Source organism: Equus caballus, chromosome 15 (assembly GCF_041296265.1).
Source record: "Equus caballus isolate H_3958 breed thoroughbred chromosome 15, TB-T2T, whole genome shotgun sequence".
Lineage (NCBI taxonomy): Eukaryota > Metazoa > Chordata > Mammalia > Perissodactyla > Equidae > Equus > Equus caballus.
Window position 1 is genome coordinate 80,220,785 of NC_091698.1, and position 15,311 is coordinate 80,236,095.

Below are 15,311 nucleotides of genomic sequence, written 5' to 3' on the forward strand. Positions count from 1 at the left end.
CAAGTATTGGCAGGGACATGGAGAAATTGGAACCCTCATATGCTGGTGACTGGAATGTAAAATGATACAGCCACTTAGGGAAATATTTTGGCAGTTCTTAAAAGGTTAAACACAGAGTTAACAATTCCAACCCTAGGTACCCAAGAGAAATGAAAATCTATGTCCACACAAAAACTTTTTTACAGCATTTTTAATAGCACCAAAGTGGAAACAACCCAAATGTCCATCACTAATGAATGGATGAACAAAATGTGGTCTAGCCCTACAGCAGAGTATTATGCAGCTGTAAAAAGGAATGAAGTATTGGAACATGCTACAACATAGCTAAACCTTGAAAATATCATACAAAGTGAAAGAAACCAGTCACAAAAAACCATTGTATGATCAAACACATTGTATGATTCTGTTTATATGAAATGTCCAAAATAGGCAAATCTATAGTGACAGAAAGTAGATTAGTAGTTGCCAGGGTCAGGGTTGGGGGGGCGCGTTCGGAGATGGGAGTGATTGCTAATGACTACAGTGTTTCTTTCTGCAGGTGATTAAAATGTTCTGGAATTAAATAGTGCACAACTTTGTAAATATACTAAAAATCATTGTAGTGTATACTTTGAAAGGGCGAATTTTATGGCAGATGTGGATTATATATCAAAAAACAATAAAAGTATATTCTAAGCAATATATTTTAGACATAGTCTTTGTCAAAATCATATTTTTTAAAATACAAAAGAATGATAAACTCCACATCCAGAATAATAGTTCCTTTGGGTCAGGAATGAGGCGGATGTGTAGAATAGGGGGATATCACATAGTAGGTCCAAGTTTTTGTCTATGTTCTTGTTCTCAGGCTGGGTGATAGATTCATGAGTGAGTGAGTGAGTAGGTAAATTAGCGATCCAATTCTGAATACCCGAGGCCCATTAAAGCAATAAATGCAATCTCTCTCAATATTTCCTGGTAGTCTTACTGTGCTTCTGTATGCAGTACTCTACATAAACTATCTCAAACTTTACTCTCCTTAATCCACCAGTCTTTCACTATTTCACAGTGGATGTGATTTTTTTCTCTCCTTCTCCTCCTATCTAAGGGGAGTCTCTGCTCTAGCAGTGTTGGAGATTCCGGCTTTGCTCTCCTATACGGACAACATTTCATCAAGTATGCCCCTCATTACTGGCTCTTTCCTATAAATTTTTAAGATACTCAAATCTCTCTCATTTTAAATAAAACTCTTCCTGAATCCTGTCTTCGTCCTATGGCTATCATTCTCTCTCCTCTCCTTCAAGACTGAAATTTGTGTACCCTCAGTACATCTCCATTTCCCGGTCATCCACTACTTTCTACTCATTCCAGCTGACTCTCTATACACCTGCACATGGCTTACTTCAGTTGACACTTTTTGAAAGTGTCTAACTTGAGTTCCTACTCAAGTGGGAGTAGGATACTTGACATTGAACATTCCCTCCTTTTCGAAATGTTCTCTTGATTTCCATGCCACCTTGGCTACTTCTTGATCTCCTTTGCAATGGCAATTCCTGCACCCGGATATTACATCCTCCCAGTTTTCCTTAGAGCTTGGTCCTGGGATCTCTGCCCTTCTTCATCACAGATTGCATTTGATATTAAAGCTTTAATCGCCACTGTTTGATTATGACTCCCAAAATTTTGTTTCTAGCCCACCAGTAATCTGGGACCACCAGATAGAAATTGTTGCTAGCTCAAGAATCTATTTCACCTGTTCTAACAAAACCCTTCATTTAAATGGCATCTTTCACTTTAAAGGTTTGAGGCTGAACTCTATCCATCCCGTTCTCAAAAAGACAGCCATCACAGCTGAACTCCATTACCCAGTTTGTTCTTTAAAAAAGAACCATCATATATCCTATTCATGTTCTAGAATCTTTGTTAAATCCTGGGTCCAATCATTCTGCCACATGGATCCTGGTATCATATTTTTATTTTCCAAGCACTATTTCTTGTTCTCCAATTACACTTTTTAAATAATAGCATCTTACTTTTGTTGGGTAGATGAAGTAACTTTTTAAGGTCTCTGAAAAGAATTAAGTTCTTCAAGTTTGTTTTTCCTGTTCCCTATGTTGCCTCATTTCTTGAGTTTTTTGTTTGATTTTTAGTCTCCGTCTTCTTTGTGGGAGGCTCTTCTCAAGACTCTGGTATTCCTCTACTGTTCTCTTCACGTTTTAGAGTGGGGCACAAGTTGACAGGAGGCTCCGTGTGCCTGAGGGAGGGGGTGAATTTTCAACTGGTTAGCTTCACTGTGATCAGAAAAGCTAAATGGCTCTTTTTTTGTAGTACCTTTTCTTGGAGGCAGTTCAATTTCTCCTAAGAAGGATCCTTTAGTCTTTCTCCTGGAGCACATAAGCCCAATGGCCAGTGTTCTGGGAATAAAGTGGGATTGGAAGGCCTATTGCCTGTGTGTGCTCCCTGGGCACCCTGACCTACCACAGCACCTGTCACCCATCTAATTACTTTTACAATGTATGTTTTCACAATATATTGTAAACCCCAAGAGTCAGGGGCCATGTCTGTCCTTTTCACATATCCTCAGCTCCCAGCACAATCTGTAGCACACAGTAGGCACTCAAAAATGTTTGATGAATGAATAAGTGCTAAGAGCTCTGGTCAGGTGAACTACAGGGTGGTCTCTGGCAATACTAGAGTTTTGCTTAGGATGCAGGAACCCTTCAAGGATCAGAATCCTTATACCAAGAGCACTTGAGATTTTGCCTGGAATTTGGATCAAGCCACTTGTATTCTTCACATCCCACGTACAGCCTATAGCTCTAAATGTCAGATTCCTTTCCTCTCAGACTTAGTCTGCTTGTTGTGATGACAAAAACACTGAAAATTAACCTGACAAGGGCCAGCCCAGTGGTGCAGCGGTTAAGTTCGCATGTTCCACTTCTCAGCGGCTCAGGGTTCGCCGGTTTGGATCCCGGGTGCGGACATGGCACCACTTGGCACAAGCCAAGCTGTGATATGCGTCCCACATATAAAGTAGAGGAAGATGTGCACAAATGTTAGCTCAGGGCCAGTCTTCTCCAGCAAAAAAGAGGAGGACTGGCAGTAGTTAGCTCAGGGCTAATCTTCCTCAAAAAAAAAAAAAAAACCTGACAAAATGCATGCCCTTGGATTATGGATGATGTTGCTTTTCCTTGGCTCCTGTGCTTGCATACATTCTAGTAATTATCCAAGAAGCTCTCTCATTAAGTGGATATCATTCTTAAACCTTAGCAGATAGCCTGGATAAATAGCTTGCCCCGTGAGGGTAGAACGGGCTTTAAATTCTTCTTCGTTAAGGTCCTCTTAGGTGGTGAAATCTGTTCTAGTCGAGGAGAAAAGAAGTTGCTCTTTGGGGAAGGAGACTTATATATAGACACACTACCTGGCAACCAGCATTTCGACTGAGTGCTTGCCATGCTGAGAAGCACATGGAAAAGAGGCAGAGGCAGAAAGGACATGAACATGAGCTCTAAGAGAGAGCAAGGAGAAAGCCACCCTACAAGGAAGAAAGAAGGGTCCTTGTGGGAAGGAGGAAGAGAGAAGAAAGTGAGGCCCTATGTACGAGTTAGGCTGGGCACAGGCTAAACTGGTATAACAAGAGACCTAACTACACCACGGCTTACAGAAGGCAGAGCTTTATTTCCCTCTCACGTAGCAGTCCAGAGGTGAGCAGTCCAGGCAGGTGGGGTGACGTTGCTCTGTGCATTCTTTCAGAAACCTCCTTTTTTGACTCTTCCATTCCTTAGGGTGTTAACTTTGACTCCCTGGACATGGCTAGGATGGGCACTTTACCTTTGTAGGAGGTACTTTAGAATGCCCTATTCTCTAAGGAATGGAGGAAGTTTGTGAAAAGTCTAGGGAGGGTTAAAAAAAACAAACCAAAGAGCCCAGCCCTGTGGCCGAGTGGTTTAAGTTCTGCGCGGTGTGCTCCAGCGGCCCAGTTTTGCGGGTTCAGATGCCGGGTGCAGGCCTACTCCACTCACCAGTAGAGTAGGATTGGCACAGATATTAGTTCAGGGCGAATCTTCCTCAGCAAAAAAAACCCCCACAAAAAACACAAGCCAAAACCCTCAAATCTTGAGATACTAAAGGAGGCTCACTTACTGAAGTTTACAGTGAGGAAGATTCCACACCCAACGAAATAATACTTAGGTGGTGTTTACTTCTCTAGGAGAGGAAATGACCTAATATTGCCAGTTTGACTCCAATTTTTAAAACAAATACTGAATATTTAATAGAATCTCTCACACCTCAATTTTTAAGCAATCTTCCTGAAAGAGTCAGGAAAAGGGAAAAAGTATGTAATTTATATTGGTTTGCTATACTACTACTAATTACTATTTATCAGATTCCCTTACACTTTAGGAAAAACATAATTTGTAAATACAATGGACCAGATTCATGATCACTGTCGTATCTATAGAGAACTCTAATTTCTTTCTGAAGCAAAACACTGGTTCAAATACGGCCATTTCTCTTAAAAAACTGTTTTGCTTCCAACTAACATACTTGTTTCTATTTTTCTACTCAGGTGCATGTTTTAAAAAGAACCTTCTGAAAAACTTCCGGCAGTTGGATTTGGCGGGAAATTGTGTGAGCAGTGATGGATGGCTTGCCTTCATGGGTGTATTTGAGAATCTCAAGCAATTAGTGTTTTTTGACTTCAGTACTGAAAGATTTTTACCTGATGCAGTATTAGTCAGAAAACTTAGCCAAGTGTTATCCAAGTTAACTTTTTTGCAAGAAGCTAGGCTTGTTGGGTGGCAATTTGATGATGATGATGTCAATGTTATTAAAGGTGCTTTTAAATTAGTAACTGCTTAAATAAAGGGCACTCTAAGCCCACGAATGCTCTGGGGACCTCATTACTTTCAGCCTGGTGATTTAAAAATCTTTGCTCATATAGTCTAAGAGTCTGAAAGTATATGGCAATCCATTATACACCTAAAAATTCTCCTTCTCAACAGTCACTGCCTAATTCACTCCTTCTAAACTTTCTCTTTCTTTCCTGGTATCAGGATGATGTGTGGCACCATCACCTCCTTAGCTGGCCTATTCCATGAAAATCTACTTCCTTAGTCTCATCATTCAGGTAAAAAGGAGGAAGAAAGGAGGATGCCAGGAAAATGAAGCCAAAGAGGTGGAGGAAGTGGGAGGGAGTTGAATTTGATTACATGTGCAATAGTTCTGTGTCTCACCTCTTCTATTAGGATTATCAGCTACCTGAAAGGGACTCTTGTTCATCTTTGTGTTCCCCTGGGTGTCAAGAATAGCAGGTCCCCAAAATTGGTATATTGCACAGATATTTACTTAGTACAGTGTCTGGCATGTACTGGACTCTCAACAAGTATTTGCTGAATATGAAATAATTAAATAATTGATAAATAGCTATTAAATAAAGAAAACAAGCCAACATTATTTAAAATCTGAGAGAAAACTCAATATATGTTCTTTATTCAAACAGTTTAATTCAAACAATTTGGAATGTAAAAAGCATTTTCTTATATAAGAAGAACAGACCCCCAAATAAGATCAGCATTTTCTAGTCAAGCAAAAGATTGACAGTTTATGAGCAGCTAAATCAGAGGCTTGAAATTCAGGTCCTCTCCAGTTGCTGATACATGTCTGTAATTCCAACTGTGACTTCAGAGATTAAGAAAGAAAAAATAGACCCCATTCTTTTGTACCCTAAGGGTACCCTGTCCTAATCTTTTCTTCAACACTCCAAAACATAATCCTTCCCACAAAGAAATAAGTCTAAGATAAACCTGTTTAGTTTAAACAGATTTAAGTCGAGGCAATTCTGAAATAAAATTTTAAATGGTGTTAGCCTGCGGTTTACCTTCTATTCTCATGGCACCTCAAATTAATGGCTTGGGTGTTAATGTAGGTAACACTTGGCCTGCATGTTGAGGTAGTCACTGGAAAGAAATTCTGGGCACAATGTTCTATATAGCAAGTGGGCATATATTCTACAGATTTAGTCATAAAATTTTAGAGCTGATAGTTTACAGATCAACTAATTCATTCCACATCCTAACTTTACAGATGCAAAAGCCCAGAGTTGTTCAATGACTTGTCCATGACTACAAAACTGCTTACATAGTGGCAGCAGCAGGATTAGAATCTAAATCTTTTGCCTTCAAGTCCAGTGTTTTTTCCGTTATAATACTGTGATTTCTCAAATAGGGTTAATCGCACTCCATGGAGCTTGCTCTTAATCACAAACCATGGGCCGAGTATTTAATTCAAACTTCCTTCTCAGTCTAGTTTCAAGTGACTTTGTGGCAAGATTTACCAGTAAGGCTGCTGACTACAGACCTATGCTGGCCAAGTTTCTTGTTTCCATATCCAGAACCTGGCCAGAGCTTGGCAAATAAGGTTTCTCTATATAATACTGCAGGGACCAATGTCACCTGCAGCTGTTGACATTATAGAATTTCAGCAACTGAGCCAATTCCTTCAGAACCCACAGGCAACTTCTCAAATAGTGTAGGTGGGTATAAAAGCACCTTTGGTGGGACAACTGCATAGGTGTTGCCTCTGAATAGATGTGGAGGAAGTAGGTCTTTAATCTCACACAGAACTGTGTTCAGTACCTGGACAGTTTAAAATCCCATGGAAATGGCGAAGACATGCACAGGGTGGCAGCACATACCTCTGAATCATCACTCAGTACATGGCAGTCCTTCAGATTTCAATGCGTGACCCGAATTCACATTTAGATGAGGACAATGGAGGAAAAATCATCCTGTAATAGTAGACCAATAATAGCTATAGTAATAGTTGGAGAACATAAGACAAAGGACAAGGAAAGGTTGCCTTATTACATTTTACAAAGTTTCATTTTCCCCAGCAGTCAATGTAGTATGGGCTCTATTTCTTCAGCAGGTCAAATGCCTGAACAGAGCTGCAGATGTCAAAGACAGTGACCAACTCCTCACCAAGCAAAAGTTATTAGGAACATGGTCACTTATTATTGCAGGATGACTACAATTCTGCTTGACAGGGATGGCTTCTTGGATGTTTGTTATTCCACTGTGAAGAAACAGGGTTTGGAAGTGCTGCTCATATGTAAGAGGGTAAGTTGATTCGAGAAACTTGCAAATTCTACAAAAACGAAAATCTTCTCTAGACAGCTGGCTGATAGCCGGAAAAGTCATAAAGCTCCAGGAGTACTGAATTCTAGAAGTGAATCCACTTTCAAAATCCCCTTTTCAAAGCCTGATTATAAAACTCATGATAAAATGAAGAAAACCTTATAGGTAATTTGTGACTGCTGCTTGTTATACTTTTCATAAGTCATACTGGCCGTGTTGGAAAGTCCTTAACATTTGCATTTGGAAAATATGCCAAAAATAAAATAAGCTACATGATTCTCACACTTCATCACAGTTAACAATTCACTATTTTGACAAAGCAAAACAAAATAAATTAGAAACTGCCTGTTACAGATCTAATAATACTGTATTCTATAACCTAAGATCCATTATGTTTTGGTAAAATTATATAAAGTAAATTCAAATTGTTTATGCAACTTTGAAAAGATAACTTCCATATTATGTAGGAAATTCCATATATTTCAGTAATATATTTGATATATTTTGTTAATGAGAAATTAAAAAGTCAACCAATGAACAGGTGACAAAAAAGATAAATTCATCATTATGTCAGTAATTGATTAAATGTAAGACAGAAAACTGGGATTCTTTCATTGCACATCACCAATGAATTTGGTATTCATTTAACCAAAATAAAACACTTTGAGAACCATGAACTACTTACAAACGTATTGAAATTTTTTAATGAGAAAAACTACTGAAAAACTGATACCTAAAAATTTTAAATTATGCTAGACAGTAGAATATGTTCTAAAATTCCCGATAAAAATTTTGCTTTTACTTTGCAAGACATAACGCAAGAGGACTTCAAAGAAAAAGTTCGGAAAAGCTATAAAAGAGACTTTTACTTTTAGAATGGACACTTTTTTCCTTTCCTGAAATGTGTATCATTATTCAAGAAGCATGTCTACAAATTTCACTGAAGAAAATATTATATTTTTAATGCGACAGATCTACTCTATCAAGTGGCTCTCTTATAAAGGAAATGTCATATCACACTGTAATCAACTACAAAACCAAAGACAGCAATACTCAAATTTAGAGAAACACGCTTTCTAAAGGAAGCCTATTTAAAGCCTGTAACATTTAGAAGGTTCTCATTGCCCCAAACACCTTTTACAAAAATATAGTTTCATTGGTTTCATGAAATGTGAACAAGCCTACTATTCTCTGAACAGTCAATGCAAAGTTGGATTACTAAATAAATTGGAAGTCAAGGAGTCAATATTCCTGAAAAAAAATAATAAATTAAGTTAGAGTACATCATGGTCTTGGTTGTCCAATTCTATTGTTAGTTCCATATCTACTTGGTATATTTGTAAAACCAGTCCTGAAGCCTTGACTTGCTCCAATTCCTGGAACTCCAAGTCCTTGATTAAGCATGCTGCTATAAGGCGTGTGTCCATGATTAAGACCCAAACCATAAGGTTTTGTTTGTGTGTTTAGAAGAATAACTGGGCTCACATTTTTTCCAGGGGTGTTAAATGAAAATTCTGGAGGTGGACTACTAGGTTTAGCCGGAGTTGATGTGACAGGGTTCGAATCATCAGTAACCTTTAAAGGAGGCATTGGGATTATGTGATGATCTGAAAAGTTTAGAACATTGGCTGCAACAGGCCCAGACAGTAAGGCAGGTCTAATCCAATCATCCTTGAAAATTTGAACAGTCAGGGTAGACACTAGAGTGTACAGCCTGTTGGTCACATGAGCAAGAACCATTTGTTCATTTGCATCTCGTCGAATTCTTACATGCACTGATCCAGCCTAAAAGGGGCAGAATCATAAGAAAGAGACTGCTTAGAATTATACCGCTGAAAATTCCAATAGAAATGAACATTTTATTTATGTTTTGGTTATAACAGTAGTTGGTATTTTCTTTAAAACAAGAGAAAGGTTAATGTCTTGATATTTTTTAAAGACTACTTAGTGACTATTAATGTAAAGAGTTAATGAAGTAATTTGTGACTCTTTAAACAAAACGTGACTTTTTAAAATACAGTCATGCACTGCAGAACGACATTTCAGTCAATGACAGACTGCATATGTGATGGTGGTCCCATAAGATTAGTACCATATAGTCTAGGTGTGAAGTAGGCTATACCATCTAGGTTTGTGTAAGTACACTCTACGATGTTTGCACAACAACAAAATTGCCTAACGACACATTTCTCAGAACACATCCCCATCATTAAGTGACACATGACTGCATTAAAAAAAAAAGAGAGAAATCCATGTAGGAGGAAGACAAGCACATTATGACACAAGGCAGAATATAACTGTATTATACAAAAAATGCACTGGAAGGGCAGAAAAGGTGGGTATTAATTCCAATTGAGGGAGACTTCAAAAGAAGACGGCATCTGATCTAGCATTGATGGTTAAATGAAATTCCAAAAGGTGGAGACAGGGATTCTAAGCTGAGAGAATATCAATTAAAATGCATAGCATGTATGGGCAAGAATAAGCAGTATTACTAACATATAAAGAAGTACAAATATTTCAGGGAGTAGAAAAAGAAAGAAAGAGAGAAAAGGAAGGAATGAAGGAAGATTACAGGACGGGGAAACAGAAGGGAAAAAAAGTGGAGAGAAGAAAAAAGGTTGGTAACAAGGTTAAAAAGAAAGGTTAGCAGAGTGCTCTAAAAATCATGACAAGGAGTTTGAACAGCAGCAATCACAGAGAAGTAAAATACTCAGGGTTCAGAAAAATTATAGGTATGGTTGATTGGTAATCTGGCAGGAAATGAGTGCAACACTCTAGGTTAAAGATAAGGAGGGCTGAGATAGGACAAATACAGTGCAAGCAGACAGAGACAGATGGATTCATGAGACTCCACGGGTTAGAAGTGGGAAGACTTGATACCCAACTGGATGTAATGGATGAGGGAGATGGATCAAAGATGATCTCAAGGTTTCTAGCCAAGGTTACTAGGAAGACAGAGAGCACCAGGCATCACAACGATGGTTAGAAGCATGCTTATTAACTTGAAAAGACGTTTAGCATACATCATGTTTTTAATGTAGATAATAAAATAGTAGGTACAATAGTGATGCTATTTTGGTTAAAATACACACACACAGAAAAATGCCAAGAATAACAGCACTTATCTCTAGATTGGTAGAATTACTAAGGATTTTTATTCTCTTTTTTTTGACAGTTATAAGTTCTAATTTTTCTATCAATCAAGTACTATTTATATAATAAAAACTTAAAAATATGTAATAAACAAAATTAAATAAAATATCTACAAGAAATTCCACGTTGATTTCTAGATAAACTCAGATTTTCAAAAAAGAAAAAATTATAACAAAGCATAAACTGCACATAAATTAGCCAAACAGCTGCTTTGGTTACAATGTGCCTGAATCTATGATGAGCAGAAATAAGAATAAGAGAAATAAGAAATAAGAGAAATAAATAAGGGGAAATTGTCAATCATGGGATAGAGAAAATGTCTATATTGCTTGAATTTGACTTGTAGTTTATTGCTTTTAGGTAAGACAAGCCATATCTAGAAATCAAGTCATCTTTGATTTCTCCTTTGTTTTGCCACTACCATCTCACAGTCGTCACTATAAAAAATTATAAAATATTAAAGATATTGTATCCTCTTTCAGTCTGATATGGAAATCAAAGTAATTAAAATAAGTGAAAACCATTTCCAAGCATGAGCTTAAACAGAGTTTCCTACAATTATGGTATTTACATTAATCTATGGCTTTAGTGACAACTTTTCTCGGCAGCTCAAAAGCTTGTTTTATTAATTTCCTTGGTCTTAATCAGGATGTTAGATGGCCAAGTTCTGAATTGCTGAGATGATTGTATTTTTTGTGTTTATAAGCCACCTAGCTAAATAAATACCTGTCTAGTAACTATATCAGTGCAATGAAAAGAATGATTAGGAATGAACTACATTACTGAGACAATGTAAATTGGTATAACCATTTTTGGAAAGTAATTTGGCAATTTGCATCAAAAGCCATAAAAAATGTGAATATCCTCTGACTCAAAAAACCACTTCTAAAAATTAATCTTAGGCAAAAAGAGGAAGATCGGAAACAGATGTTAGCTCAGGGCCAACCTTCCTCACCAAAAAAAAAAAAAAAAAAATTAATCTTAAGGAATAATCATGGGTATATGCAAAGATTATTCCACAAAAATAATCTGAGCCTTGCTTATATGGGAAAAATGGCAAACGACTTGTTGATTAGGGGACCGATTAAATGAATTACAGCATATTCATATAATACAAAACTCTGCAGCCATTAAAAATCACGTTGGGGGCTAGCCCCATGGCACAGTGGTTGGGTTCAGGGCACTCCATTTCAGTGGCCCAGGTTTGTGAGTTCAGATCCTGGGCACAGACCTACACCACTTGTCAGCCACATTGTGGTGGCATCCCACATACAACATAGAGGAAGACTGGCACAGATGTTAGCTCAGGGTTAATCTTCCTCAAGCAAAAAAAGAGGAAGATTGGCAACAGATGTTAGCTCAGGGTAAATCCTCCCCAGCAAAAACAAAAGAAAACAAAACAAAACAAAATTATGTTGGGATTCTTGGAAGACAGCAGCAGTGGTGGTACTTTTTTGAAATGCCCCAAATATCCTCATAAAAAGAGAAACTAAGACAGCAAATCCAAAACCTACAGACAACATCTACAAAAAAACTAGATAACATGGCACCTCTAAGAAACCCCAAGAAGTAAAAGCTATAAGACCTGCCACCTATCAGCATCTGTGGAGAAGGAAGCATTAGGGATCTGACTGACCTAAAAACCCCAAAGCAGGTAATCAGTACTTAACGGAAATCTAGGACAGTGAATTTGAGAAAGGCAGGTGGGAAGCTGGGAGGGGTTCTGCACATTTCAATAGTGGGCGAGTACACTGGGTCTGCAATAAGATATGAAGAGCTGCAGTAGTCTGAGCCCTGTGAGGCCTCAAAAGTAACCAGCAAAGCTCCCTTCCAGTACAAAGCCCCACGTTAAGAGGAAACAACTGGGAAGAGAATCCAAACTGAGCAGCACAGTAGAGACAAAGGATAAAGAAGGTTCAGATACAAACGGGAGAGGAACAGAGCCAGGAAAAAGAAAAAACTCTCTCTTCACAGACTCACTGAAGAAAAAGCTCTAAAACCAGGAATTCAGATACACTACCCTAAACTCCTCCTTATTATAAAGTCCAGGAAAACTGCTATCAGATAAAAGGGAGCAAAAAAAGGACTGAATCCAAATCCCACACAAAATTATTTTAAAAAAAGAGAATACAGGAGCCAGCCTGGTGGTGTAGTGGTTAAGTTCACATGCTTCGCCTCGGGAGCCCAGGGTTCGTGGGTCCAAATCAGAGGCATGGACCTACACACCACTCATCAAGCCATGCTGTGGAGGCATCCCACATACAAAATAAAGGAAGATTGGCACAGATGTTAGCTCAGGGCCAATCTTCCTCACCAAAAAAAAAAAGGGGGGGGGGGGGAGAATACAGAACAGATTATAAAAGATGACCAGAAAGATTTACCTACAAAACTGATGAGAATTAGTGAGCAGGATGCAGTCTATACAGAAACTGATACATAATAATGTACACCTGAAATTACATTATTATAAACCAATATGATGTCAATAAAATAATTAAGGAAAGAAATTGATGAGAACTATAATGAACTTTTCCAAAACAGCCAAAAAACATGAAACAAGAACAATATAAATCAGAATTAGAAAACCTCAGAATGAGATGACAATTAGAAATAGAAGGAAAAAAAGCACTTCAGAGATGAAGACTAAACTAGAAAGAACACAAAAGCAAATAAATATGTAGGTATAGTCTAAGATAAATAACGTATAGTCTAAGATAAATAAAAAGTGAAAAGAAGGAAAGTTTTAAAAATCAAAAGTAAGTTGAGATAATATAATAAATTGAGTTAATAATTGAAGGAAAGTAACAAATATAAAAGAAAGGCAAAGATCCAACATACTTATAATAGGAGTTCCCAAAGAAGGAAATCAGAACAAGAGAACAGAATAAATATTTAAGAACTATAATTAAAGAAAACTTTCTTGAAAGTTTTTAAAAAATCTTTTTGAAATAACATTATTGGAAGAGTATACTGCATACCTGAGATAACTGACTCAGCATGATCAACATCAAGTCATATTCTAGCTACAGGACTTAAAAAAAAAATTGGGGGGGAGCATCCAGGCAAAAAGATCAAATCATACATAAAAGGGAAAAAAATCAGACTATAAGTCATTAGGCTTTATTACAGCAATGTTTTGTGTCAGAGGTAGAGGGAGTAACATATTTAAGAAACCCAAGGAAATAAAATAAAATAGTCAGGATTTTATATCCAGCCAAACTGACTTTTAATTATTATGTCCACAAACTGTTTTCAACATTCAAGAATTTAGGGACTATTTTCCCCAAGGGCCCTTCCTTAAGAATTTTATGAAAGAATGAGTTTTAGACATCCAAAATGACTAGACAGGGGAAAAAGAGAAGAAGGCAGAGACGAAGCATCCATTTTTCTACTAAAAGAGCATAAAGCTGAAACCAAAGGCTGCAAAGTGGTGACATCATTGAGCTGTTGGACCAAGCCTAATCTGGCTACCTCAGAAATTTGTGTTATGTTAGAAAAATCAAATCCTATTTGTTTTTTAAAAAATGATATTGTTGAAGAGAAATATTAAATGATATAAAGGGGCTGGCCCCTTTGCCGAGTGGTTAAGTTCGCGCACTCTGCTTTGGCGGCCCAGGGTTTCACCAGTTCAGATCCTGGGCACGGATATGGCACTGCTTATCAGGCCATGCTGAGGTGGCATCCCACACAGCACAACCAGAGGCACTCACCACTAGAATATACAACTATGTACTGGGGGGGCTTTTGGAAAGGGAAAAAAAAAAAGACAGAAAACTGTTCATGATATATTAAGTGAAGAGAACAAACTATAAAACAGCATGATCTCATTTTCTAAGGAGAGTAAAGGTATAAATATAAATACCAAAATATCAACAGCAGTTTTCTCTACATAATAAGATTATGGTGATTAAAATTTTTTTTCCTGTGTACGTTCCTCAATTTTCCTCATCATTCCTGACATAGGAATGAAACTATACCATAATAAAGTCTTTCAGGGAATAAGGTCTAAATTGCATTAGAAAACATGGAACTTTATGCTGAAGCAATCTGTGTTATTATAACTCTTTAACATATTCAGCAAAATCTCCAAAATTAGAACTGCAAAAAAAAAAAATAATTGCACCTTTCACTTTTGCAGCATTTTCATATTTAGCAATGTATGACTACGGATGTGTTTTATCTAGACAGCCCAGTAGATCATTAATAGTAGTTTGAAAGAAAAAGAAAAAGAAAAACAGCCCTCAATTAATCTTAATTAGGTTACTGAATCCATCTACATTTTAGACTCTATTGAACAGAAATGGGAATCAAAGACTCTATAAAAATTTTAAAGAAATACTTCTCTCAGTTTTAAAAATGATAAACTATGTTTTAAATTATAACTAAAGTAATATGTTGAAAACATACCAATGAGCCAAAACCTAGGGTCCAAAAATGCTCATTTCGGACTTCCAAAACTCCATCCAAGGTAGATACCTAATCAAAAAGAAAGCAATAGGGTTGTTTGTATTTGACAATTCCAACACAGTTCAGTCACACTATGGACTTGCTCTAAGCCTAGAAAGGACATGGCCAAACCCCGCACAAGGACACTACTTAGCCAAGAGAAGTCCCAGATCATTCACTCAAGGTACCATTTCTACTCGTTCAGTACTGAGACTAGGCCTTATTTTCCCAGTCTCTTGTCTGCACCAATCCTTCTAGAGTCAGGTCTTTACTCCTCCCGTCTCCACCTTGTTCAACAGTAAGTGTATGGTTCTTTTCATTTTATCAGTATGACATAGATTTATATCCAGCACTTGTGGTATCAGATTTTTTGTTTTTTGTCTTCTCGATCATTTCTTTCTCTGGATTCCTTCTAACAAATTTCTGCACAACATAGGATGATATTTGGATGTGGGCCAAAAGGAAATTCCAAGGCCAGATACATAGTGTGTGGCCCATTGGTACAGTGGCATAGGCTCTACTAGATGAGACAAGTAGCCAGCTACACTGGTAAAAGTGGCCTTTGTGATACTGACAACTAATAGTTTAAAA

The 15,311-nt window shown here is 37.4% G+C and overlaps 2 protein-coding genes across 6 annotated transcripts in view; one reads left to right on the top strand and one right to left on the bottom strand.

Annotated features, from left to right (window-relative positions):
• NLRC4 (NLR family CARD domain containing 4) overlaps positions 1-4,883 on the top strand; it is a 44,379-nt gene extending 39,496 nt beyond the window's left edge. For both annotated transcript variants that reach the window (XM_070236521.1, XM_005600080.4), the window contains one exon: positions 4,550-4,883. In XM_070236521.1, the coding sequence (XP_070092622.1) occupies positions 4,550-4,842 (293 nt within the window). In that variant the 3' untranslated portion in view covers positions 4,843-4,883. The remainder of the gene's footprint in view (positions 1-4,549) is intronic.
• A 550-nt stretch (positions 4,884-5,433) lies between these two features.
• Positions 5,434-15,311, bottom strand: part of SLC30A6 (solute carrier family 30 member 6) — a 45,566-nt gene continuing 35,688 nt past the window's right edge. For all 4 annotated transcript variants that reach the window (XM_005600085.4, XM_070236522.1, XM_070236524.1 and 1 more), the window contains 2 exons: positions 14,682-14,750; positions 5,434-8,903 (listed from right to left, as the gene is read on the bottom strand). In XM_005600085.4, the coding sequence (XP_005600142.1) occupies positions 8,403-8,903; positions 14,682-14,750 (570 nt within the window). In that variant the 3' untranslated portion in view covers positions 5,434-8,402. The remainder of the gene's footprint in view (positions 8,904-14,681; positions 14,751-15,311) is intronic.